Source organism: Adiantum capillus-veneris, chromosome 19 (genome assembly GCF_014529385.1).
Source record: "Adiantum capillus-veneris isolate H3 chromosome 19, ASM1452938v2, whole genome shotgun sequence".
Taxonomy (NCBI): Eukaryota; Viridiplantae; Streptophyta; class Polypodiopsida; order Polypodiales; family Pteridaceae; genus Adiantum; species Adiantum capillus-veneris.
The window spans coordinates 132,444,263-132,472,236 of NC_140949.1; the positions used below are offsets into that span (position 1 = coordinate 132,444,263).

The window sequence follows — 27,974 nt, forward strand, 5'->3', positions numbered from 1 at the left end:
ACCCACTTCATGTGTCTGTTGACCCTGTGAAGAGGAAACCTCTTCAGTCACATCATCTGGTTTGTCAGCCATAATTGCAATTCCCTGTGTCTGGTCTATGATCCCCTGTGTCTTCAAGCCCAAAACTGCCCAAGGCTCACTTCTATGGGAAAAAGTGATTTAATCCCGTCTGAATTTCCTCTGTTCCAGCCCGATTTCGGGAGCATAACTATACTAGAACCCTTCACGGTCAGTATTCCCACGCATTGGCTGACTTTCCCGACACATACGCGCACTTTGCAAAACCTGGCGAGAATCTGATGCACGCTGAATTCTCTGTTTTCAGCCCTGAAAATGTGCCAGATCACCTGTACAGCGGTCCCCTTGCGTCCCCGAACCTCTTGGGGGTATTAGGGTCCGTTTAGGGCCAAAACCCTAAACCTGCAAAAATACACAGCAGGCTGTAATTCACTGTTTCGGGCTCCGTTTCGCGTGCCGGTCGCATCCGTAGCAAGCCCTCGAGCTCCCGCACCTGTAGGGCTACTTGCCCTTTGAATCGGACGAGATTTCTGGCGTGAAACCTCTCCGAATTCACCTGTACCGGTGGGGGGGGGATTAGCCGCTAGCTAATCCAATACCTATGCAAGAGGCTCTTGCCTCGGCAATCGCGCATGAACCCACACAACTGTACATTGGTCAAATGAAGAGCCCACTAGAGGGGCATAACATACTGCCAAAGGGGAGAGAGAGGACAGTGCGTAGCGTCCAAGGCATCACTCCTGGCACCGCACTGTGCATAAGAGGGAAAGCAAGCACTCCATAGCTCTTAACCTGTGACAGAGACTTGTAAAATGAGCCTCCCAGCTATAAATCACGTTTTTGCCTTCTCTATAAGTAGTAAATTGGCCTCAGAGTGCCAAGTGTCACTCATTTGTGCATTTTCCCGCTTTAGACCCTCGAGTCTAAAAATATCTCACCTGCAGCCTCTGTTGACTTGGCCACAGAGTAACAAAATGATCCCCATGTCAAACTGCACGTAATGACAGGAAGACATTTTCAGGTCCCAAAATAGCAGTTCCCTAAATTTTAGGAGATGCTGCCATTGTATCTTTCTAGGTCATCAGACCCTCTTTGTACACTACGGCCACATCCAGAACTGAAATGTAGCCTCTGTAGCAAAGGATTCCACTTTGGCTAGTCAATGACCCCACTTTGGCTAACCATAGTCTTTGTCCAACCTTAGTGCTCTCTTGCCCTCAGGCCTGGACTCCCTCTGGACAGTTCCACACTAGCTATGCAATGCAGGGCAGTTAGATTTCCCGAGGGGTGTTTCCAAAAAGTGAAAGTAAATAGATAATAAGAAAGAAATCAACAAAAAGGATAGATAGTAGTCACACGCTGGTGACACAAAGTGTGCCACCTTACCAAAGTAAGTTCTTATTCCGGACCTTTGCTTTGGGTAGGCCAATTGTTCTAATCCAAAGTTTCGTTATCCGAGACTCTGTTAACTTGATTCCGTCTTCTCAAATTCGAGAAGAATAATCTTCCTAGAAATCAATCTAGGTATCTGTCCTTGCGCATAATCTTGCGCTGTTAGCCTAGAGGGTATTAAACCTCTTGTGTCCTCCCACATAGGGAATGCCCAAGTCATAGAGCATTAAGCTCGATGTCTTTCTTTCACAAACAGAGTTTGCGATAACATTAAAGAAGGTTCTTGTTTCGGACTGTCGCTCAACATAGGCAGACGGTTCCAGTCCAAAGATTCCTTGTGCACGACAGCACCTCCTTCCAATCGTTTCCTCCTGCAAGTTATTACCACCAGCAGTGATTTCCCGACGCCCATTAGCGTCTCTTCCTTACAAAATCATAAAAAAATGATTCACCTTGCGAGCATCAATGACGATTTGCAAAACCTCAGGTGGATAGGATTCTAGCCATAGCATTTTCTGAACGTACGTTCAAACCCGGTTCACAATAGAGCGAACCCTCTTTGAATCTCAAGGATGTTCTCCCATATGTAATTCTTACCATTTTGAAACGGTTGGCGAACTATATTCTTACGAACATAATAGTTCGAATTTATTCCAGCAACGTGTAAATGCTACTTGACCTGCTCATGGAGAAACATATACCGCAACCAGAAGTTGCTACTGTAATGGTAAAGGCACATAGCGTACTCAATGATCAACGACCATCGGAAAACCTCTTCTCCGTAGAGAAACTCAAATTCCTTCTACCAAACACATCTCAAATAGAGATTCTCGTGTCGGAATATTCTTGTGCGCAAAAAAGGCGCTCAAGAGAGTATAAGAAACTCTCGTCCAATTCCTTGGCATAGGTCTGCATCTTCGTGTGTTATCCATGTACTCAAAAGTGTACATAATTCTTAAGCTGTGTTAAAGTTTCGGTGAACCTGGGAAATTACCTTCCCTTCGTAAGATCCTTAGAGCGAAGACGCTCAACTTGATGATCACTTGGCTCGATCTTAGAGCAAAACCCGCTCATCAAATAATCTAGGATTTTAATCCTTGGATTCCTCAAGCACAGGCCGTAGTCGTCGCTTGTTCCTTCCCTCCTAAAGAGAGTGTTCATTCACTTGTGCAAAAAGCACTACCATATCTTCCCTGACCGGGTAGGGGGTGTGGGCTTAAAGAGTATTCAAGCTTAATGAAAGCTTTTCTTTGCTTGGAAAGCTCAGAATGGTTCCTTCATAATTTTCCTACCCGCAGTAGCAGGTAATCTGTTCGAGAATTACCGGATACCAGATCAATAGTTGACTTTCCGGCTAGTTAAGCAAACCAATTCATCTCAAAAAACAATGTTTCAGTTTGATCCTGCTCTCATAAACACTCGAGAGTGGTAATCCCGGTTAGACATAACCATATCTTGTGCAAAAGATCAAACAAGCACAATGCACTTTATGATTTCCTCATAGATGTAACTTTGATTGAAAACCTGCCCTCTCACTTAAAGTTCGAGGGTCTTCTATTCAAGAACTCAGGAGTTAGATTGAATTCCCTTACTCCAAACTTTCCGTGTTCAATGATTCCCGTCCCACTACGGGGATTGGATTCTATGTACACTAAGGTGTACACTTTCAGCTTTTATTGCTGACTCTACCATCTGCTGCAAAGTATTTTGCAGATGGGTTTACAAAATTCGGGCAAAAGTCCTTCGTTAAATTTGTTCATCTTTCCTTCCTCAGAGAGGATCGAGAATGGAGCTACCTTGGCAAGAGTGAACCACTACTTGCTTGGAATAACTCGTGTTCCTATTGGGCAAACCGACCCCAATCTTCTTGGATGCCTTCCTCAAAGCGTAGAGGAAAAAAAATTTGTTGAAAAGTTCAGCCTTGAATTGAATCCAAGTCTTGTTGTAAGTTTCTTGCAGAGCTTTGGTATACCACCGAGTACTTGCAATCCCCTTGAGGTGTTTCGTCACATGCCTCACCTTCGACGCTTCTCAGAAATTGCCGTTTGCAAAGGCAACTTCATACTGTAGAATGAAAACCGTAGCTTTCGGGACATATTCTCTTCCGTCAAAAGTATCAAACTTGACCGGAGTGTCCTCAGGTCTAAAGACCTTCTTCATATCCTTCCCGGAATGATAGGATTTCTTGGCTATGGTTATGGATTGATGTTCGTGGATATTTTCTGGATTCTGAAGAATCTCGAGCATTCCGCTCCTTGGATTCTCTAGGTTCTTGAGCATCATGCTCTTGTCGCCTTCTCAGAGAATCCCAAGTCTTGTGTCGACTTCTTGAAGAGAGAAATTTTCTTTTTTCCAACTCTGCGAGCTTTTCTTGCAGGACTTAGGTTTCCGCCTGCTTACTTCTCTCTTGGCTTGTCATGGCTTCTTCTCGTATCTTCCTAGAGTCGTCCTCCTTTACAGAGAAAGAGAGGAGACCATGCTCTGATACCACTGTCACAAACGGGAGCGCATAGCAATATAAAATATGCTCGGATAAATAAAATTTATCACTTCTTAATGAAGCCAGAGGATATAGAGAGAAATAAATAGAGAAAGAGATAGAGAGTGAGAAGATCGACACGGTACTGGGGACCAAAAGATGGGCTGGTCCCCCCCCGTAATAGTATCTTTATTACTGAGGAGAAGTCTATACAAGCACTTACCGAACGTATTACCACGTTCGTTCCTGAATAAGACTTGATGGTTCCCGGAAGCCTCAGCTTCCGATTCCTAGGGCAAAACCCTATTCCAAGGAACTTCCGTTCCTTATTCCAATTCCTCGAGAATCAAGGTTCTCGTCTCTAGATCTCACCTTCCAGATTCGGGGCATGGCATCCCTGCAACTCTTTTCCAACTCTCTTTCCAGAGTCCTCTTCCCGCAGAACAACTCTACTTTCCCGGACACGAAGTCCTTACTTGGAAATCCCAACTTCCGGATCGCAACTTGAGAGACTACCTCTCTCCGATCCGTGGATCTACTTCCCAAACTCGAGTACGAAACCCTTGGGCTGATCTGGCTCTAGTTCCTAAGAGCGCTTTCTCCTGCAGAGGCTCATGCCTTCCTCTGCTCCTACTCCCTCACGACGAGGAAGTACACCTTCAATCAAATACTCACAGATCATAACATGAAAATCGTTACCTTCAAAGTCTTGACGCTCGAAACGCAACTCGGTTCTCGAAAAAAGCAATTCCCCGGAAGAGATCTCTGCATAGAAAATCCTCTCTTCCAATCCTACACACAAAAGAGGTGTGTTCTCGGGTTCCTTCTCGTAGGTCAGCCCCGTCTACGACGTTTATGGGCTGAAAACAGAGAAAACCAACAACTTCTCGCGATGGAAACATGCTCCGTAGGCACTTCTTCGCGAGGGAACTCGCGCACTGGGTCTTGGCGACATCTGGTACACTTGGGGCAGCCATGGGCATCACCGGCAACGTCTTCTTTACGGCTGAAATCTGCAACAGCATCTCCTCCTTGCAAAGATTGGTTCTCCTCTCTGAGTAAGGGCATGTGATGCTTTTATAGCTCCTAGCCACGGGCACGAATAGCTGCTCGCATAGAGATCACAGCCGTTTTTTTTTTTTTTTTTTTTTTCAAAAATTTTTTTTTTTCGTTTTCTTTTTTTTTAGTTGCTCTACCAGAAAAAGAGAGAGAAAAAACGCTAGCTAATCTGTTGCCTTATTTATCAAATGGCTGCCCACTTATTAAGTGGGCGGTCGGTCACCTTTAAAAATGGTCTGAATCTGTCCAAAAACTCAATAAAACCTTATAAGTTAAAAACAATGCTTTCACAGCACTTCCCAGCGTCCCTGGATGCAATCACATGCACAGTTGAAATGCAGACATAGACTTCCTCGCAAGAAAGCATCTGCTTTCCCGAAAGGCAATCCCGCTTTCTCAAAACGCATCTGTTTTTCCTCAAAGTTTCCTCTGAACCCATCTTCATTCAAGTGCTTGCTTTTTCCTTGTGCACAATTCTAACACAGTTCGGAATTTCCTCCCGACTATGGATATTCCCTTTCCGATGCACCCGTCACCCACCTTGTGACGCATCAGGAATACCCATCACCTAGTCCTTTCCTACCGAACTTACGGTACAATCTCCTTCATGATGCCCATCCTATGACGCATCAGAGATGTCCGTTCCTGGATAGTCGGATACTTCTTTCCAATGCTCCCTGTCACCCATCCGATGTGACGCATCACAAGTACTCGTTCTTGGTGGCCTTACAGATATTCCCGTTCACAGTGCTCCCGTCATTACTTTGAATGACGCACCAAGAATACTCTGTACTCGGATGTCTCCAGTGAGAAAAACCCTCTCACTTAAAATTCCAATAATTCATTTAGAATTATTTTTCCTTTTGTTCCAAGCGAGAAAACCCTCTCACTTATAAATCCAATAAATCATTTAGAATTATTTTTCTGTTAGATAAAGCCAATTTAGCAACAGGACATTATTGGGGGCCACACCGTCCCCTCCTCACACTATGGCACATTACTGGCACAAGTGCAATCCACCGTCATTAATCTCCTCACCATAGTTCTTCAGTATCCGAAAGGTATTAGATATCTGTTGCTTCATTACAGAGAGGTGTTTCTTTAGGTGTTCATCATCAGAGGCAATCCAGGCTAGAGATGAGCCTTTACTCTGGTAAGTTGCTGCTTTGTGGTGAATTCCATTGGATCAGAAGATCAAGTCCTTGGGTTGTTTTTGGTTTTGTTCGTCGGAGGTGAGGCAGTTATTCAATATCGATTCTGGTGGATTATCCTTTGGGATCAACAGAGCACATCATATGGCAGTTGGATGCACTAGTATGATAGAGCATCCAGAGCAGAGACAACAGACAGTGCCTCAGGAAAGACAAGAGGGATCTAGGAGTACACAGGCTAAGAGAGCCAGGAGGAGAGAAGCAAGAGAGATGAGACGGCAGCGCCAGAAGCAAACAACACTGCCTCCAGTCAGACAGAATACAGACATTGAGATCCACGGTAGGATCCACCTCTTTAGGCTTGCTCTTCTTCGGCAAAGATAACCACCTTGTATCTCCTGTTTTTGGGATCACACCTCTGTGGTGCTCGGCTTTGTACATTTATCTTGATGCTGTGCCCCTAAGATGTTTATTTTAAAACAAGATATTTCTTGGGACAAAAAAAAACTAGCCTCTAAAGAATAAACATGAGGGAAAAGAGCTCATAGGGCTGAAAAGGCTAGAGCCCAAACGCATGGAAAAAGGGCCAAAAACGCAGCCCACAATGTTAAGAAAAGGTCACTTTAACTCCTCGAAAGAAGCCCAAAAAAGACCCTAAAAACTGTCAAACGAGTCCTGAACAAAACGTAAGAGATCATGGTACAAAACAGCACATACAAGTTGTCTCATACGTCAAACATAAACAACTATGTGAGTCACAACCAACCTTGTCCAAGCTAAGTTGCATTCATGCCTAAAGCATAATAGCTTAAATCTGCAACCTTGTCTGACCTAAGCTACCTTTGTCTGTCCCTAGCTCGGAATAGCCTCAACCTTGTCCCCCAATAAGCATTGGAGGCATTCATAAAACAAACTCACAAAGTTAGTCATACAGGATAAGCATCAAATGCGCTGCAGTGATGAGGGTTAAAGACTAACCAGCCCTAAGAAGGCAAATGGGCCCTAGAAGTAGCAGTTCTTCCTTCCATTCAGGCCAGATAGTTTGTTAATCAACTATCTTTTGTAGGCCAAAAGATGTGTTTACTTACTTATCAAACGTCCAGAAACAGTTGAAAAGCTCAGCTACCTTGGTCAATTATTCCAACCTCAAGAACACCACCTAACACATCAAAGGCTTCAGTTTGCACAAAACACTTAATTGCAATTTCTTGATAGATAGTAACAACCTTAAGAATCCCTTCGCCATGAGCTTACGAGTCAGTCCCCTCCCCTCTCTTATTGTGAAGTTTAAAAAATAATCTTTTGACTACAGAAGCATTTTGAATAATCCTACAGACACCAAAATAAAGACCAAGAATCGCACCTGAAGTTTTGCAGACACTGGACACCAACCCTCTGCTACCAAACACTTCCTAGTGACATCAATATTTAGCATGTTCAAAATATGATAGACAGCCTTTTGCTTCCTGACCTGCTCACAAGTAGCCCCCACTATCATCACATAGCAAAAATGTTGAGAACAAAACCATGAAGAGAACACAAGCCTAAAATGACAGACTAAACAGTCCTAAAGTAGTCAGTAGGCACTCATGAGAAAGCAATGTTTGCATTGCATACCATCAAACTCCATGGCTCAATCTGATAAGATATCATAGAAAGCATACTGTCCCGATGTCTGCTACCTGCATCGATGGTTGCTTTGAGTTCCGCTAGCCTTGTTGAAACCTGATGTATGGCAACCTCTAAGCAATAGTATCAGAACATATAGGCCAGACATGCTAATAATGTTGTTATACCTCATCAATCATTTGTGCTTGGTGGCCAACTTCCTCTGGGAACGGATATTTATTTGCTCCAAATGCTTCACAAATCTTCATTACCTTCATCCTTGCTCGTTCCCCAGAAAAGAAGACAACAAATACAAGCTTCTCTACCTGCAGTTGCCTATAAGCATTTATTTGTACAAAGAGCCAGGAACTTATGTAATGCAGAGAGCACACAAATAAGATAATTAGTCCAATTGAGTTTCTTGATTCATTCAATATGCACTCCAAGCATCAAATGATAGCTTAAAAAACACGAGTATAAAGCTGAGAGCTTGAAAAAAGTTTCCAGAATAATAGAGAGGGACCCAGCACTTCCAACGGAACAATTTCTCTGTCTCTGTCCTAAATTAAAGATTGGAGCCAAGGCCAGGGCCCACCACAGTACTGATAAATCAAGCAATCCGTCTTTAGAGCAATTCAGAAGATTAGACCCGAGAATAAAAACCCTAGCCAATGTTCTTGGTTGGGATCTGAACAGCCCCATGTGGCTTGTTCAAGTAAACAAATGCAGAAGACCGTCAGCCTCCCTAAAGAGGCCCAGTAGTCTTGCTGATTACACTAAACAACCCGCCCCCCCCCCAAAAAAAAGGTCTTTTATGTAAAACAAGGCAGTCTGAACCATTTCCTTTCTTGTTAATATGATTAAAAGACTGCTGTTCTCCTCTTATGCATCAAATACAAAAAATGTAACAATCACTTCGATATCCTGTAGGTCAAGCATTTTTTTCTCGAAGGATTGACTGCATGGGGTTTAATAAGGCTACCCTTTGAAGCCTCCACATTTTCTTCTCGACTGATTTGAAACCTTTGCATAGTTGTTTACGACAAATTTTGATATCAGAAAGCAACTTAATGTGAAATGTTAAGACCATAATACATTTCTCCTGAGAACACTGAGTTGCTACAAATGGTAACTTGTCAATAAGCCATGCATTGTATGAAGTGTAACTGCAAAACAATACCCAAATCATAACAGTAAGATAAGAACTGACCTTCTCATTTGTAGCAGGATCCAACACAGGCTCCTCAACTAGAGCCTGCTTGAAAAACAAGTTTCCACGGGTAGCACGAAAAAGGATTCTCTCAAAAGCTGCAACCTTAGTTTTAGCTATCAAACCAGTAATAAACCCCAACCTTGTTTGTTTAGAAGGGTCTGTCTGCATCTCCTGTAATGGAAGGTTCGTCTACTTGAATGATTATGTGCAAGGATGAACAGAAAAAACAAATAGTCTGTAAAAACACCCACCTGTTCTAATAACAATGGGATGTCCATTGGGATGTCTCGTGAAGATGAAGAAACATCCTCTAATTCCCTCTGATATGCAGATGCAGTACTACGAGCAGAAGAAAAGAAAACGCCAGCCTAGAACCACAGTAACAACAAAGGAGAATGAGATCAAACACAATGACCTTGTTCAATCATGTCATTATAACTCTAGACTAATAATGCAGAATAGTGAGATACCATAAATGCTAACTCTAGATCACATTATTTTATAATCTTCTTACCCGCATAAAAGCATAACCAGTACAAGTGAGCTTAGTGCGCTGAAGTTTACTGAACAATTGGCACATGTTCAACTTCACACACCAGAAGATAAATTATAGAGTACTTTCTTGGAAGTAGAATAGTTCTAGACCTTTTTTAGTACAAGCTGAAACTCCACGAGTTCACTGTAACTGCGCAGCAACTTGTCACTACTTGAGTTGATTTCTAAAAGCTCTGTCTCTAGCTCCACAAGCTTAACCTGGAAATAACAGCCATAGCATGAAAAAATTATTTTCATAAAAAAGAGAAGTTTTTGCAGTAAAATTACACTAACAAATCTGCACAAACAAGCGCCTCCTTTTATGCTTCAGAAAAAGAAAGAATAATGAGAAGGCATAAACATATTGACTATTTGAAAAAGGCAATTACACCTCAAGCTCATCTAGCTCCAGATCCTTTTGTGCTGCTGATCTGACAGCAACAGATATGCTCGCTTTTGTCATCTGATCTTTAAAGAAGCGCAGCTTACGTGCCATTTCTCCACAGCGTTTAACCTGTGTGCATGAGGAAAACCAGTAAATATTTTAAGAATTTAAAAAGATGATAGTAAGATTAAGTTACCCTAACTCTTACCCAAAAAAACCTCTAAATATATGTATTATATGTAAACACAATCATGCCAATAATTGTTGTGCTACCCCACCTAAATCTACCACAATATGATACTTGCAAGACCTTGCATGAGCAAAATAGGATTTTTTTCATCCAAGTTGTGTGATTTGTTAAGGAAAGAAAAATAAAACAATGCATGCCAAGGAATATGTAAAACTCTTTCTAATGACTTCCAGCAGTAGGGAGAACCAAAACCAAAACAAATCTCTAGCCAATGCTAAAAGTGCAAACACTCCAAATCAGCTCATCTCTTAATACACAAAACTGGCAGGAAAAGCATATATTGCCTGATTAGCATAAGTTCGCTGGAAAGGGCTCTTGTCTGCATTAAGCTGCAAAAAGCAAGACAAGCAGATCATTAGACTCTTGACAAATTGTACATTCACAATGTGCTCTTATGACTGAAAATTAAGCATTGGTCATGTCCCTATTGCTACTTTACAGCATCTTGTCGGCTTGTCCAAGCTTCAGAAACATCATTATATTGGTTCCTCCTGTACTTTATGCAAACAACACAAAGACTCCTTTCTTCATATGAAAGGGGTGTGTTTTCTGCCTAAGGTTGTCTTAAATGATATGTTTGCAATCTAAGTTCGTTTGAAGTCTTTTAGTTCTTCACCGCCTGTCAAGTTAGCACCCACCGGTTTTGGTTGTATGATGTGTTACGAGCTCAGCCAATTTCTTTTTCATCAAGCAATCAAACCCAACAATTGTTCTAGACTTGCCTCATGTTGTATAATCAAAATCAACACATGTTGAAGGAAGACAATAATAAGCAGCTAGAATTGGACAAAGAAGATGAGGAGAGAGAATCTCTTTCGGACAAAATTAAAGAGAGAGAGAGACCTGGAAGAAGCAATGGATTTCTAGGAAGGAAAAAATGTTTTTGACCCAAAAGCAAGGAGGTTTGACCACTTTTTGTCAAAGTTGACGATGCGGAAACGTAGAGCCACGAGGGAGAAAGGGAGAGAGAGCTTCTGAACCAACCAACTTGGCAATGAATTTAAGATAAATTACAATGGGGGCTCAGAGTGCACTTATATATCAGCTTGGGGGCCTTAAGTACCCCCCTCAACAAATTGCCCTACCCGAAATCATGTCAATAAGTAGAATAAATACCTAAAGACAAACAATTAGCTAGGATCACATTGGGCCATTCACTTGAGATGCTAGCTCATAGTGGACATATGTAGGAAGACCAAGTCGATGAAGAAGCTACCATAGACACCCCAGCAAAGGCCGCCTTCTGGATATACCTCGGATTTGCTACCACCATCCTGTTACCTGAGAAGAATGCCATCTTGAGCACCGGTTGTGTCACGTGCACATGGCTCTATGTGCCACTTGGACAAGCTTCATCGACTTCCAGAGCCAGTTTTCCACCTATCCCTAGATAGGAGTGTCTAGAATCCTAGGAGGATTAGTAATGGCAATTTTGTGAGCCTGTTCACAAGACCTGCATGTCCAGTCGAGTCCATTAGATTAAGTTTTCGAGTTTTGGAACCCCCTTGCATAAATGGATTGTACAAGCGCTTGACAAATGTTATTACACTTCACTCGGCATCTGGCATGATGTGCATGTAGTTTTAGATTAGAGGAAAACAACGAGCAATTCCGCGCGTCAATTGGATTCCTAAGTGGGCAGATGTGCGACAGTTTCACCCAGCAATTTTACCGAAGTCAAGTTTATTAATAAATTATTTTAACGATTTATTTTTTATAACTTTGTCTTCCAAACTTGCCCTACTTAAGTCCTAGAAAGTTTATGACCGGTATCGTACCCTACATAGGGAGAAAGATAGCCAGCGTTTTGGATGAGAGGAGGCAGTGCCACATCTAGCCCCAACATTTTTGCATGCTCCCTGCGTTTTGCTCCCAGATCGCAAATCAGCCCAACGTTTTCAGTTTTCAGCCCCTTCCTCTCGCCATATACGGCCCGGATCTTGTAATATTTTTTTAGCTACAGCTACAGATAAATGAAAAGGACTTTTGTGCACACTGAATGAATTTATGAATTTATAAATTTATTGGTACCAACTAATTACGAACAAGTAAATTTTCCGCTACAATGTGCCATCTCGAAATTTATCCGTGTCCGAATAGTATGATAAGTAGAACAGAAGCCGCATGCAGTGCAAAACAATTCAAAACAAGCACATGAATAAGATGGTGTCCATAGTTCACTCAGAAAAGCTATAATTAAATACTTTTGCGGTGGCCGCCCAAGAAGTGGCCGGCCGGACACAGTGGAAGTACGACCCGGCGGGAGCTGGCAAACTGAGTCAAGAGAGACATGAAATCGAGCGAGTTACTAATGCTCTAGATTGGCCAAAAAACCAGGTTTTAACGCCCGTTTTTAAGTGTGAAGTTTAAAAACCTTTTAAGCTCAACGGCCAACCAATCTGAAAGGGGTCTAATCTAATAAACATAAATTTAAAAAAAAAACTCAACATGTAGCGTGAGAAAACTGCAAGACCAACGTAGAAGTTTTTGCGAGCTCTCTCTCTATGTCCCTCATGTAGCACCATATGGCAAATTTCCCCCACAAGTCTAAAAGAAAGAGCTAGCACTTCCTATTGGGAGTGCTCTGCAGCAGTTTCCACACACACAAGCTTCCCCTCTCACATCTCAGTTCAGCCCACTTTCTCTCTTCTCACGACTTCTTGCTCTGGCATCCGTGAAGGCTGTGCAGAGGCTGCGAAGCACGCGGCGAAGGTAAAGTGCAGCCAAAGGAGCTTGTGTGCGTCCCTGCAGGGAATAGCCGCACTCAGACAAGCGCAGTACCGGCTGCCCACAAAGATTGCAGCACTTTGACACATTCTAGAAGCAGATTTTAGCCAAGGAGAACTCGTGTGGGCATCCCCTACGCGAGCAGATATCAGTAGGTGTCACGATTGTGCCTATGTTACATTATTACATCTTGTCCTAGTTGCAGATACGAGAAGTGACATGGCAAGGACAACCCCTACGATTGGCTCTTCACTCTAGAGACATGCCTCTTCTCCAAAAGCCACTCCCCTTCGACAATTGGTCATACCCCTTTAACCAATGGTTGCAGCTCTTCGTCCAAAGGATGTGTCTTTACGTCTTAAGTCGTGTCTATTCGCCATAAACATGTCTTTTCATTTGCAACTCTTAGTCTCCTATAAAAGGAGCCCATTATACTCAGTTTTCAAGCATGCATTCAATCAATCAAACATCAATGTTCTCGTCTCTTGAGTCTCGGTTTGATCTTAAGTATGAAGTTTTAGTCTTAATTATAGGATTAGCACCACTAATCCTCATAGTGTAATCAGAGCAATTTTTTTTTCCAGGACCTGAAGGTTGTGAGCCTCTCACCCTCGCCGCTACGCGCTACCCCTCTTCCGGCGTTGTATGGAATCCGAAGAACGGTGGTACAGTACACACACATACGATGAGGTAATCCAAACTTATACTATCTGTTACAAATAAATAATACAGATATTAGGAGGCATGGTGTACCCCCCAGAGTATGCGTGCTGGAGTCCAATTCGTGATCAGGGTGTGTCCTTCAGTAATCGATTCGCACCCTTTTATGTGAAGAGGCTTGACACGTCAGCAATTTGTGACATCCCCCCTTCTTGAAAGAAAGTAATCGTCCGTGATTACAGCATATCTTCAAAACAACTCAAATTAGCTCAAAAAAATTTCCGAGGGACATACCGAGAGACAATCAGTTTTCTCATTCCATATCGGAACTCTTGGGTCGTTGGCTTCTTAGAAGAATATCATCCAATAAGGAGTCTCATTCCATATCGAAACTCTTGATATCCTAGGTCGTTGACTTCCCGGATGTATCTCATCCAAAAAGGAATATCCAGAGGTTGGCACATCATAATACAACACAAATGCTCACATATGCATGTTACAAGACATAGAAAAATAAAGCCGCCGATGAACACCCCTCCCGCATAACCTAACAAGATCCGGGCCTGGAGATATTCAACGACTCCCTCATCACTCCTCCCGCATAACCTAAAAAGGTCCGGGCCGGGAGATATAGAGGCCTTTTACAACCAAACGCCTCCCAAACCGCAGCCTGTGCCGTTTGGAGGTGCTAAGAGTAACCACTGCTCAGACTTCTTAATACTCCCCCCGTAAATAACCATCCAGGTCCGGGCCATGAGTATGAACAAGCATTCTCAAACATCATTTCTCAGTACTCCGCTCGGGAGTAAAATCACCAATGATTGCAACCAGTATTTAAAACCAGAGTCGAACAGTTCAAATCGACACCAAGACACGTTTAAAACAGATAGCATCCATTTCAAACAAATCCCAAATAATACTTTCTCAAACCGTGTTCAAAAGTAGCTAACTATAAAAACAACTAGAGAGTTCATTCAGGGTTTTGTTCAGACAACCGAACTTTGAGGACAACTGGCTCGCCCTTCTGCATCACGGTGATAGTTCGCTTCCGAACCTAGAGAGCCGCATCATTCTTGTCATGCCAAGGCATGCCCAAGAGAACATCGCAATTGCCCAACTTCATAATGTGGAAATTAGCTTTTCCATGATAATTTTGGATAGTCACTGGAAGAGCACCAATGAGCGTTACCACTTTCTGAGTTTGCCCCATGGCTAGCTCGGCTTCAATTCTCCACCCTCTGCATCATAATCAAAGTGCATCTGCTTCAAGAATTATGGATGGATGAAGTTCTCTGTAGCTCTTGAGCCAAAGAAAATTAGGGCTTTGAAGCCGTTAACTTTGCCATATGCTTGACACAATTCATTCATACTTTCAAGGCGTATGCCATAGATATCAAGTACTAGTCCAATAGCGGGTCTAGCTCTCTTAGTTGGAGGTGGCATTGAGGTTCTGTCAATACCGTCGGTGCGGGCGTCTGCTCTATTGGTCTATCAGTGTGATGGGGACAATTGGAATGGTTATGCCCTTTTTGAAAGCATCCAAAGCATCGGCCTTCTTGTGATAAGGTGTCTCCTTGTTGAGGCGTCAAACGAGGCCTTTGAAACCGACTTTCACGAGACTCTCAAGAATTTGTTCGTTGTTGTCCAGAGTTGTGGTTAGTGGCCAGAGGTTCTTCTATGGTAAACTCCAGCTTTCCCTCCATCACTTTGTAGCCGATTGTGGAATGGTCCATAAGCTCTTGCATGGAGGAGACTTACTTGGAGAGAAAATATTCCTACAATGGTGATGGTAGTCCAATGGTGTATCGCTCGCATTGGGCCTCCAAGGGAATGAGCCTAAAGAAGGATACCAAAAGGTATACATCGAGAAATCTTTGGTTATAGTCTTCCATGGTCTCTGTGGCAAGCATTTTGAAATTGCCCCATTCTGTCAAGATCCGAATTTCAAACATAGAAGTCATATAACTGCGTGCAAATACTGTCTTGAAAGCTTGCCAGGTCCTTGGAGCATGCGGTTGTGTCGCAATTGAACTCCCCCACTGCATAGCATTATCTTTAAGACGTCCTATTGCTCGAGAAATTTTGGGTTCTTTTGTATAGTTCCCCAAAGCATAGATGTTGTCGAATTGTTGTAGGAACTGCAATGATTTCTTCTGATCTTTCACCCCAAAAAAAGTGAAAAATTTGACTGTCGTGCCGCCATCCTTGAAATCTTTGGGTGGGTTAGGCACGTCTCCCGTGTACGGATAATAAGGGTATCCATATGGGCTCCAACCATTGTAGCCTGGCGGTGGTGGTGGTGGAGGAGGTGGGGGCAACGGCGGTGGCAAAGGCGATTGCACTGGATCAGAGTCAGATGGTTGCACCATATTCCTGTTGCACCATATTCCTGAAGACTCCCTCAATTGGAACAGACGGCTGGAAAGGTTGCCGGTTAAAAGCTCTCGTACTTTCTGGTGCCGCAGGAGGAGGTACCATCTGGGGCATCAGAGGGCGTAACATGTAATTCAAAAATTGTTGAAAACTTTGTAGCATCGGAAGATTCTGTTGAGGATGCCACGAAAGAATGTCGCGAAGCTCGTCGAGAAGAAACTGCAAATATTCTGCCGAATCCATGAACGTCGTGTCTTGGGTTCTTTATGGCTTATGCTAGAGTAAGACAGAGCGGTGAAGACAGGAGCGCGCCCGATGCGCGATGAAGTAAGGGTGGGAGTGGCTAATAAGTTCGTGGTCGGAGCACGAAGATTCTCCAAATAAAATTATCGTAGTCTTTGGAAGCGCCAGTTTGCTCTGTATGCTCTTTTGTAGGACCGGTATGCTTTCAGAAAAGCACACGCTTGATGCTCTAATACCACGTGCCAATAGAAAAGAAGAGACTGAACAGACTTTTAACATAACAATTGAACTGAAAGAGAGAGAGAGAGAGAGAGAGAGAGAGCACAAGCGACACGGAGTGGCAGAATTCCACCCCACAGAGTATTGGTCCCGAACCTTGGCACCCCTTTCGATATTTCTTCATATTGCTTCAACTGAGTACAATGCCAGTACTCCAATCCCTGCACCTTCACACTGAAGCATGCCAGAGAATCAACCCTTGGCTCATATTTAAAGACCCTTGGCCATAAAAAGCAATTACTTGAAAATCTTTCAAACTCAAAAGCAACTCGTCCAAAAGCATATTGTCAAAAAGCTGCCCAGCATAAATTACGGAAATCCATGCAGTGCCATGTCAGCACATGTCAGTGCAAAACGTGGAAATCCGTACATTGCCTAGTCACCTTTTGTCAGTGCGAAATTTGGGCGTCTGTACAGTTGCCATATCATCATGTCAACATAAAATGTGGGATTCTGCACAGCTCTGCCACGTCATCAGCCTTTACGCAATTTTGTGTGTTGGTGAAACTTCTTCAACTACTTCTGCTTCTTCTAGGGTTTAGGCCCCTCGGTCGAGATTTGCAAGTTGGCTCCGTTCTTCAGTGGCTTGACACGTCAGCAATTTGTGACAACTTCTTATTGGAATCATCAGCAACATGAAGCTTCCAAAGGATCTCATCTTAAAAAGAAACCAGCCATGTCAAGATGGGCTACTTAGTGGCACATATATCCGACCCTAGTCGAGAACTCGGTTGTGAACGCCGCGACAGTTCTCCCTCGCGAGCCATGCCCTAAATTTAAGTCTTTCTTGTCTGATGGTGGTAAAGTTGAAGATTTATTGATCCTTTCCTAGTGCAAGAGGATTCTTCAGAGGTCTGTGTCACAAACTGGTGACGTGGCTGGCCCCCGGACACATTTACACTGCTGGCATGCCCGGAAAATGCGCTGACAGGCTAACGTGGCAAATTTTCGAATAACGCGTTGGACTGCTGACGTAGCAGATTTCCGCAATTCGCGCTGACATGCTAACGTGGCAGCTATACGGAATTTTCGTAATTTGGCTAACTGCTTTTGGCAGATTTTGGGAACCAGTTGCTTTTGGAGCTTTTGCTTTTGAGTTTAAAGCTTTTGGAGATCAATTGCTTTTGAGTTTGAAAGCTTTCGGGGCTCTGCTTTTGGCCATCCCTTGTAAGAATAAAAAAGCCCAAGGGCCTGGACGCAGAGTCTGAGAGTGAGCACCCACGGGCTCATTGTACTTTGCTCAAAGATTAATATAAAAATAAATACCGAAAGGGGCGCCAGTCTTTGGGGCCAATACCTCTTGGCACAGAACTACACGGGGCCGTGTCGACTCTCTTTTAAACTGTGATTTGAAGTTGTGGAGTATTTTTGAATTGAATCTCTGCTGTGTCGCGGTAGAATCTTGACTTGGGGTGTCCAAGTTTGTTACAGTGGTATCAGAGCCCAAAAACATTTCCTTCTACGGAGATCCGATCCTTTTTGCAGCGCACACAGTTTTTGGGAAAGAATCTTTGTGGGCCGGCCCCGGACCCAATAGCCACTCCCATTCTTCATACATCGCGCATCGGGCGCGCTCCCGTCTTCATCGCTCTGTCTTACAAGGCATAAAGCCATAAAGAATCTCATATTACACATGGGTTCTCGTGAAGAATCTGACAAAGATGACACCTCTCAGTGGAAAGGCAAAGAAAAGTTGAAGATCCGGCGCGGGAATTGAAGAAAAGAATGAAGATTTGGGCAAAAAAAAATCAGACAAGTTTGCCAGAAGGGAGTACAAACGTCAACTGCAGATTGGCATATGTGTGAACAGATTGATTAAGTATTCCATGGACCCGAGATTGGCGAGACACTTGAAGAATTACCCGATTGATAAGATTTACTCGAGATGGCATGTAGCCATTGCTTCTCCTCTCAGGTAGGCGAGGAAAGCCGAAAGGACAGACGAGTGCAGAAAAGCAGAACCTATACACGCAGAAAGAGATTGACCAGAACTCAAAGGACCACCACAAGATAAACTTGAGAGTTACAGAGCAGCAGCCGAATGCAGAAGAAAAGGAAAGATGAAAGCAGAACTGGTACCACATTGAGTGGGGCCTGAACCGAATCAGATGAACGGAAAGTACAATACTTTGCCGCCCTTGGGGCTAAGAGAAAGATCAGGAAGCCCTCATTTTTCTTTGATGGAGGAGCCAAGGCCAACTTCTTGAATTGGCGGCTTGATTTGGAATAACATCCGACAGCCAAGGCCACAAGCGGAGGCAATTCCAACGGCACCCGAACGGGATGTTGCCATTACATTGATCATTGGCAAACGAAGTGTCAAGGGTATTTAGGGCACGAGGACTTTCACGTAATGCCCTTAGGAAGGTTGTGACATCCTCCTCAAAATCCCTTGGTACCGCAAGAACAACGCCGTGGTTGACTATCGAACTGAGAAAGCGACTTTGACAAATGAAGGGCAAAGAGATTGTACTTGATGAAATTCAGGTTCTTCACTCAATTTTTCTTAAGAGAACTGAATGATGATTGAAGGTCGAATATGTTTGACCTCGAAAAGAAACGACAAGATTTTTCTGCAATAGAGGCTGACTGTTTCTCTGAAGGCATACAAAACGAGTTACCTCCTTTACGTCGTGAAGATCACATGATTGATTCGTGGTAGTTCACCATCGAGCCGGAGATAAAGAAACAATGAACCAAAACAGATTTCCACATTACGAGGATCGATGATATACTCGACAAACTTCAGAATTCTACTTGCCGAATTGATATGAAGAGTGATTATCATCAGATCTGTATTACTCTTGGAGACGTCTACAAGACGGCTTTAAGGACGCCTTTTTGGATTTTCAAAGAATACCGATCATTTGTGGGTTTTCCAGACATTGAGGAAGCATAAATTGCTTATAAATGTGAAAAAGAGCGAGTTTTTCTTGCCTGAGATACATTTCTTGGGACACGTAGTCTCAACACAAAGGGTACAGATGGATCTAGCCAAAAGTGACACTATCGGTGATTGGCCGGACTTGAAGAATGTTCATGAAATTAGAAGCTTCTTGGGCTTCTGTTCTTATTAAGAAGCTTCTTCAATTTCTAAGCACCTAAGACAAGATTCTTTTGAAGACGATTTTCGAAACACAGTCTAGAAGGCATGGAAGGCCATCTAGCCGTTTAAAGGAGGAGAGCTCGTCCTCTTTTGACAATGACCAGATCGACAAGAAAACCAAGGAGTTCAAGGAAGGGAGTCAGGCCAGGACACCCATTGAGCCCTTGAGTTGAACAACAGTTTGATGTCGCCTTCTCTGGAGCGTGGTTCTCAGAACATTCCAAGGAGCGAAAGGCGGCATGTTACTTGAAAAGAACGATGAATATGCAAGAGATGTCACCATGCCTTGGCATCACTTGAAAATGACTAAGAAAGATACATTGGATAACTACTGCCCAGAGATTTTGGGATACTTGTCGAAGATTCTTTTGAAAGACCACATTGAGCGGTTTTGCTATGATTTGCTAAAGAGATTCAAGACTATGCTTTAAACCAAAAGTCTGACTCCATTCAGAGACTTATGGGACATGACTAAGCAACGATTTGGAATGCATGCCGGCTCATTGACTTATGCGACGGGCAGGATAGTATCCACCTCAAAAAGGCAAGAGTCTGCTAGTGAAGAGAATGAATCAATGGAACCAGATGATAGCTCATCGTAGGACTCCGACGAGCTAAGGAAACCAGATGCAAGTTCATCAAAGGATTCCAAAGAAAGAGGAATCAGATAATAGTGCGTCTTAGGGTTTCAATGATTGACTCTGACGTGCCAATGAACAGGGAAGCGAAAGACGCTACCTGCAAGTCCCAGGGTACAAGGAAAGAAAGGAAAAAGGGAATCAGCTAGTAGATCAAAACATTCCCCAGACCCAGGATAAGATTTTTGGAGCTGACCGGTACACGAGGGACTTGGACACTGATTTTGCCAAGGTCCGAGAGGCTTTAGAGAAATCTTAAGAAAGACATAAGAAGGAAGCAAATCGACATCGTTGCGATTTGAAATTAAAGGAGGACGATTAAATGCTCTTACGTTTTGAGAAGGCACGCCTAAGAAAACGAAAAGGAAAGGAGCGGCTTTTTCCAAAGCTTGGCATGAGGTATTATGACCCTTTCCAGATAAAAAAAGATAAATGATGTCTCCTTTAGACTGAAGTTGCTAGATTCACAATGCATTTCATGTGAGTCTATTGAAGCCTTTTAAAAGCGATGTGCCCGATGACGGGGAGCCAGATGAGCAACCCAAAGTGGAGGAAAAGCAAGGAGATACTCGTTCAAGAACAGATTTTGGCACACAAGGACAACAAGATAAAAGGTAAAGCGATTAGGCGGTTCTTGGTTAAATTCAAGAACTATCCTACATTGGATGCGAAGTGGATGGAGGACGAGGACCTAGCAGATACTACTCAGATTTTGGAACTTTACCTTGAAGCATTCGGTTTAGCATAGTCTACTCCGATAGAACCCCGATTTCAGCATGGTGAATCTAGTGCAGCGGGTTTGCACAAGAGGGGAGTCACTCCACTCCTTTGTCAGCGGATTACCCCGATTTTGAATAGAGTCACTGATGTCCCTTTGGGTTTCAGGGATATCGATGGACTGACATTATTTTGCTGCATGACTTTATGAACTGGAATTCCCGAAAATGAAACTGATTGATTTGTACTTGACTTGTTTGAGTGCAGGAACTGAAAGACGAAATGACTGCAACATTTCGGTCTCATAAATCTCTATAGACTGTCAAAGTCGACGATGCGGAAGCGTATTGTATAATCATCTAATTCATTGCCTTGGTTGGTTGTTTCGAGCTATATACGAGGCCTAGAGGGCTCTTTGTCCTTTGTCTTGTATCACTTACAGAGTTCCATATGGACTTATTGGGCTTGCCAGCAAGCAAAAATTGGGTACTTTAATGTGAGAGAAAAAGTAAAAATAATGCGGCAAAATGAAGTCTTTGACGGAGCCAACGTCAGATAAGCTCACTGCACTCCAACTCAAAAACACACAAGCAAAGTTAATTAAAGTAAGAGATGCGAGAAAGAATAGAAAATGGGCGGTCTTTAGAGGAGGGAAAGGTATTGCCGAAGAAACTCATCAATACAACCCCCAAAGAAATAAGTAATTAGGCTCTCTTTTGGTAATACCATGATAATTACTTTCCTTACACATGAGGATGACACACACTTTTGTAACTTAGGGCTCACATTATTGGAAAGTCTTAGAAATACAACCAGTTTTCTTTTATAACAATATGTGCAATGTGGCACCCCCGAAGTCAGCCTCTCAAAACTAACATGGATTCCAATTGGCCAGACCAGGCAATATAACAACCCTAAGATTCTCGAAAGATCTTTGGAATCGGTCTCTCCATGGAAATACCAATGGATCACGAGCATTTATCTTCTATGAAAAGTCTGTTCTTCTTGGCCTGTAAGTGCAATTAGTTTGCTTTTCTTGGGCTAATTAACTTTCACTTCGTCAGAGGGGTCTTGAATGTTATAAAAGTAGGTCTTTGCCAATATCTTCTCCATCATAATTCCTTGCTCAAAGTTTTCACCTAATGCAAACTCTTCACGTGGACTCCTTGTATGTGCAATATCTTGTCTTCAACGCTTACATTTCTTCTCAGACCACCTTCTCCTCTGTTCTTAGGTTGGAGTTCAAAAATGAGACCGATGATCATACTCACATCCCCCTCCAACCTATTTGTCAAGTTTTTATTAGGTTAAATCATCCTCCAGTTGTTTTGTGAGAACACTTTCATAGCGTCATGTAGTTCTCCACCAATAAGGTTAGCTTAGAGTTGAATCCATGCAACCTTACGATTATATATCTAAAAGGTTGCACAAATAAAACTCTCTTGTGTCGTAGAGACCAAGGGGAGTGAGCACGAGAAAGCGAGAGAGAGAGAGAGAGAGAGAGAGAGAGAGAGAGAGTCTCCTGAGCCAATCAACCTTGGCAATGAATAACTGAATGTGTATACAATGGAGGCAAGGGGTTGCTTATATAGCAATCCTAGTAAATTGCCCTACCCAAGACTTTGACAAATAAGTAAAATAAATACCTAAAAGCCAAACTAAATAATGGGATCACATTGGGCAGTTCACTTAACACCCTCTCTGCATCTCATAGTGGACATCAAGAGTGAGACCAAGTCGATGAAGAAGCTACCATGGACAACCCAGTAGTGGCCACCAACTGGATACACCTCGGTGTTGCTCTCCTCAACTTTGTACCTGAAAGTAATGCCATCTTGAGCATTGGTTGCCTATGTAGAAACTTTGAACTGTGGACCATATTACGTCCAATAATCCCCATTCGTGAACTATGAACACATTACGTCCAAAATATAAAACTCCAAGATAATGAATTGTTGGAACACATCCTGTCCATAATCTGACCAACAACAATGAATTGGCGCGCCCATCCATAGTGTTTTAGACATCTGCTTGGTTCCTGCCAGATGCATGTGCATTGAACTCCGACCTATAGGTCCAAACACCAATAACTTGAACTCCAACACCCAAATTAATTATAGGGAGCAGTGCTTGCCCCTCTCTGTTAATCACAAGCCTCTCTTTGGCTGAAGCTAGTGGTGACACCTGTCATTTGACTAGAAATCTGACGTCGAGGCCATTGTGGCCACCGCCACGAGTGCCATGCCGATCTCCTCTATCAAATCTTTATTACCGTAATCTTTGTCCAGCTTGTCTTGACTTTGTCTTTAAGTGAATTCCTGCTTTTGCCTTTAGCTTCCAACTCTCGAGCCAAACAAAGCGTCGAATCACAATCATGACAAATGTGGTCATACCTCTCTTGTACCGAGGCAGCTAACTGAGTACTTGTATTGCCATTCGTTTCCAACTGACCTTTGCCGTTGTCCTCTAGCGAACTCGCCATTTGCTTTTGACTTCACAAACTTGAGCCAAACAATTTGTCGGGTTCCTTGAGAACTGTGTCGTTGCATAGGCCGCTAAATGGATAGTTGACGATCCGTTATCCATAGCCACTTGTTGCTTTTGGTCGTTGTTATCACGGGTGCTCAAGCAAGGGGAGGCCATTTTGAAGTTACAAATTCTCGTACTCCGAGAACCTTCTCGCACTCCAAAGTATGACCGCATGAGTCCCGAGCCGCTTCACAATTCCCACCTCCTTTGCGGCACCCAAGCCGAAAAATGTCTGTGCCGATCCTCAAAATCTGCAATTGCTTGCCTCTCTCCCAAGCCACTTCACAATCTTCATGTGGGAGCCCTTGAACAAATCAAGGCTCCACACAATCCCATTCCCAAAACTTTAACACCCTCTCTTGAAGTCGAATCTCCTTGCCGCTTCCAAGCCACTTTACACCTACTGCTACTGCCAAGCCGAGGCTACTCCAAGATCCTCGCCTCTGATGCTTTTCTTCTCTATGCCCACAGCTCACAACGTTTTAAAACATTGGGCTAGTCATTGAAGAAAGGGAGGGGAGGAGGGGGGGACCTCTGTTGCCGAAACAGTCGCCAAGTGCACTTCGACTTGCAGACAGCGTTTCAAACCCGCAGGAGGGCAGGGGGGGATTGTTGTTGCCGGCGTCTCAAAACGTGCAAGGGACGGGGGGGTTGTCGCTGTCTGCATCTCAAAACGTGAAAGGGATGAGGGAGGTCGATGACTGCCGGTGTTTCAAAAGGCTCAATGCCGGGGGGGGGGGGGGGGGGAACAATTGCTGCGGAGCAATGTTTTGAAAACGTTGCCGAGGGCAAATAGGGCAACGCCGATTGCGTTCTAAAACGCTACAGGAGATGGTGAGGGGTGAAGGTGCCGACGACAGTGGGTCACACTCTTCTTCTCAAGGGGATCTCTTCTCTAAGAGCTGCTCCTCCACGCCAAGGGCTTATGCGGAAGCGTAGAGACCAAGGGGAGAGAGAGAGAGAGAGAGAGAGAGAGAGAGAGAGAGACTCTTGAACCCATCAACCTTGGCAATGAATAACTGAATGTGTATACAATGGAGGCAAGGGGTTGCTTATATACTCTTTCTTGCTCAAAAATGAGCTCTCTCGAAGTTGTGCAGGTGTTGCAGCTATTAAAATGGGGGCTTCCTTATCTTATATCCCCAAAAATTTTCTCTCTTCTCAATCGACAAGGCTCTCTTTATAGGCCTTTTTTAATTGGCTCATTGTTTGTCTTTTTTGGGCAGAAAATGAGGTGTCGGTGACCCTTTGACCAAGGGAATGGGGTGGGGGCAAGTGTTCGGGGACCAAAATTTGAACCAAGCGCCTGTCCAGCTGAGTGAGAACCCAAAAAAGGTGCCTTTTCTCCCCCATGAAGCCCACAAGCCCCTCCATAGCCAAGCCTTGAGAGCTCCTCTCACTTTGATACACCCATAATGGGCTCCCATTGTGCCCTATATACCCCCCATTCTTCCCTTTTCCCTTCCCATGGGGGATAATTCCCATGCCACATGGCACTTCCTCCTCAAGCTTCACAAACCCCTTGCCCAACAAGACAATCCTAGTAAATTGCCCTACCCAAGACTTTGACAAATAAGTAAAATAAATACCTAAAAGCCAAACAAAATAATGGGATCACATTGGGCAGTTCACTTGAGATGCCTAAACTTTAACAGTTCTCTGTCTCTATCGACCTCTTGTGGAAGAGTATGGATATGGTTTCCTCTCTTTCTTGCAAAGCTCAAAAACATTAACATCTACAAGCACGCACTGGTGATGTCTATTCTATGCAAACGCTATTAATATTCGTGCTCCTCAAATTTCACACAGGAGTTAAACAATTTGGCCGTGCTCAACGTGATTCCACAAAATGTTTGGCAATTTAAGACTTACATATGGACTACCAAAAAGTTTATGCATGCTGAACAGAATCAGATAAACACGCATCATGTGTGCTGAAAGTCTGATGGTCACTTAAATTGCCATGAATACAAAGGCAACTTACATCTTTAAACTGCAGAAGGCCAAGCTCTCCCAAATTGGTGATGGTCTCGTGTGCAGATTCTGCAGGAATGATCAACTGCACCAAGCACATTTGTTCAGACCGGAACAAGTCCATCTGTGGCACATCAGGATCCCCGAGCCTGATGGCCATGACGTATCAATCTTTGCTATAGTAATAACCACATGCACATTCTTCACCCTGATTTCTGTGCCAGCCAATATTCCTAGCTTCTAAAAAGGGAATCTCTTCAGCGGATCGACACTGGAAAAGACTATAGAATGTCGTAAACGATGGTGCAATTGTGCGATAAGAAGGGAACTTGAAGATCTAAGATTGCGTTGCGCGAGCTCCACAGAAGACTTGGCGAAGAGGTAATGCTATTGAGACCACCATGGTATGGCAATTCAAGAAGCACAGCAATGGCGAGTACGCAGGATGGGATGTCGACCGGTAATGGCGAAAGATGGCGCGATCGCTCCTTCGACAAGAAGAAGAGAGGTTTGCTGAGATTTCAAATTGCCGAATGTCCATTACAAGTTTATAAAAAGTATTGCGTCACACTTTCATGGCGTGCAGTAGTCGCCCCCACCAGACTAAACCGCAATCGAGGTGAAATGTGAGCTAAAGGTGCCACAAATCCAAAGGGAGTCGGTCGTTGGCCCAAAAACATGATCACCATGCATAGACTTGGGGCTCGATCAAGCCTTCGGCATAGCCATCACATGTGTGCGTGTGTGTGCACATTGCCCATTGAACGAGCTACCTCGTATGCGGTGAGTTTGCATGTGTAAGATATGTTACCATATTATGGTAGTGAAGCGTGTGACAAAATCAAATACATCTTATCAAAGCCATGGAAAAGCCATGTTGAGTGATGGATATGTATACCACTTTCACACCTATGCCAATACTCATTGTGGTGAAGGTACTTACATAGGTTAGAATGCAATTATTCATTATGTTAGCAAGTCATAGGAATTAGTCATGTGATGATAAGCTATTCTTTCAATCTAGGTTGAACAAGTAGTTGTATTTTTCCATGACATGACAATCTTTGCGAATATGTAAGGATATCTAGCCCATCTAGACAAGTCGACAAAGACTAGAGCTTATTTAAATAATGATACAGCAATGGAGCAAACCACAATTTGTGTCGGTATCCCCATACGCAAGCTTACGCTATCCGAGACAATTTAGGCAATCCGAGAAAATTGTCAAAGTTAGATGTCTTCAAAACACCTTTCGACAATGCCTATCCTGGTGTCCAAGTCACTCCATACTTCCCATAGAAGGAATACTTTTGATTACATTGGTAGCCAAGGAAGCTATAATTTTGCGTTAACATAATGAGAGTCAGAAATCCATTCATTAGTATTGGTACTTGTATGATTGGTCATGTGTGTGTGTGTACGTGTGTGTGTGTGTGTGTAGAGTGACGCGAGGAACTCCTCTCTGTGTCTGCGTGCTTTTTTGCAGTGTGCTCAGCCCCTCATCGCGTGTGACTGTGTGTGTGTCAGCAAGAAGGTCGCGAATTACTCCAGCACGAGCGACTGTGTGTGTGTCAGCGAGAAGGGCGTGAATTACTCCTACGCGCTGCTGCACTCTCTGAACCTGCACCTGCTCCTACTATGGTGTTCTACGCCAGCGTCAGCGATTCCGCAATGCCTGCGAGGTCTCCCACTTGCCCTGCGTGACTGCTCTGGGCCATGCCTTTGCTGCCCTCAGCCTGCTCGTCAACTTTCAGCCTAGTGCAACCTGCTACAGAATTTTCCAGGCAAAGACAGGACACAAATAGTGTTTTAGCTTTGATCCTAAATCTTAAAGTCTATATCAGCATTCAGTTTTATAGGTTTTTTGCGAGATGTATGTCCTCTTTGGGAGATATATGATATCTGATATTATTTCCCCACTTCTTGCTCACATGGATTTAGATCTTGATGCTGCCTGGTATCGCTTTGTTATGAGCATGCAAAGTGTCATTCACGACTATGGCACACATTATATGCAGTGCATTCGGGGGGATGTTAAGGATGCGAAGAAAGCTTGTCAACAGTTGCAAGTGTTGGCTGATTTGTGGCCTTTGTCTGACTCTGAGATGTCAGAGTTTTGCGAAGCTTGTGTGTGCATTCAGCTTAATGACAAGCGTAAACTTGCTAAATGGCAGACGTGCGCCCGTCAAACAGGCTTTCATGGATAAAGGCTGTGCTTCGAAGCAATTTTTTAAGCATTTGCATCATACGAGGGTCTCGCAAGCAATCAAGCGGGTTATGCTTCCCCCAGGTGTTTGGACTTCTTTGAAGCAAGAACTTGCCGATGCCATGGTTTTGCATTATCAACAAGTGTTTGTTGCTCATTCTCAAGCATCCTCGGATGTTTGCCATGCGCGCCAATTGATGCTTTCCTTTGTTCGTCCGATCATATCCCCACAGGATGCATGTCGCCTTGAGGACCCATTTACTACCTCGGAATTGTATAGTGCTTTGCTTGATTTGGGTCGTTCGTGGTCTCCTGGTTGGGATGGGCTTACTATGGAATTCTTCCTCTCCTTTTGGAAAGCTCTTGAACTCCCGTCGCTTTTCATGATAAATGCACCATGGCAGAAACAGGATTTGCCACTATCTTGGAAAGA

At 43.6% G+C, this 27,974-nt stretch overlaps 1 protein-coding gene across 1 annotated transcript in view; it reads right to left on the reverse strand.

Moving 5' to 3' along the window:
* Nucleotides 1-25,912, reverse strand: part of LOC147434891 (V-type proton ATPase subunit a3-like) — a 60,472-nt gene extending 34,560 nt beyond the window's left edge. Inside the window, exons 1-9 of the mRNA XM_086491282.1 lie at nucleotides 25,346-25,912; nucleotides 10,374-10,418; nucleotides 9,846-9,968; nucleotides 9,566-9,673; nucleotides 9,172-9,288; nucleotides 8,918-9,091; nucleotides 7,896-8,033; nucleotides 7,717-7,824; nucleotides 7,463-7,570 (exon numbers count right to left, since the gene is read on the reverse strand). Coding sequence (XP_086347408.1) covers nucleotides 7,463-7,570; nucleotides 7,717-7,824; nucleotides 7,896-8,033; nucleotides 8,918-9,091; nucleotides 9,172-9,288; nucleotides 9,566-9,673; nucleotides 9,846-9,968; nucleotides 10,374-10,418; nucleotides 25,346-25,495 — 1,071 coding nt within the window. The 5' untranslated portion in view covers nucleotides 25,496-25,912. The remainder of the gene's footprint in view (nucleotides 1-7,462; nucleotides 7,571-7,716; nucleotides 7,825-7,895; nucleotides 8,034-8,917; nucleotides 9,092-9,171; nucleotides 9,289-9,565; nucleotides 9,674-9,845; nucleotides 9,969-10,373; nucleotides 10,419-25,345) is intronic.
* Between the last annotated feature and the right edge of the window lie 2,062 nt (nucleotides 25,913-27,974).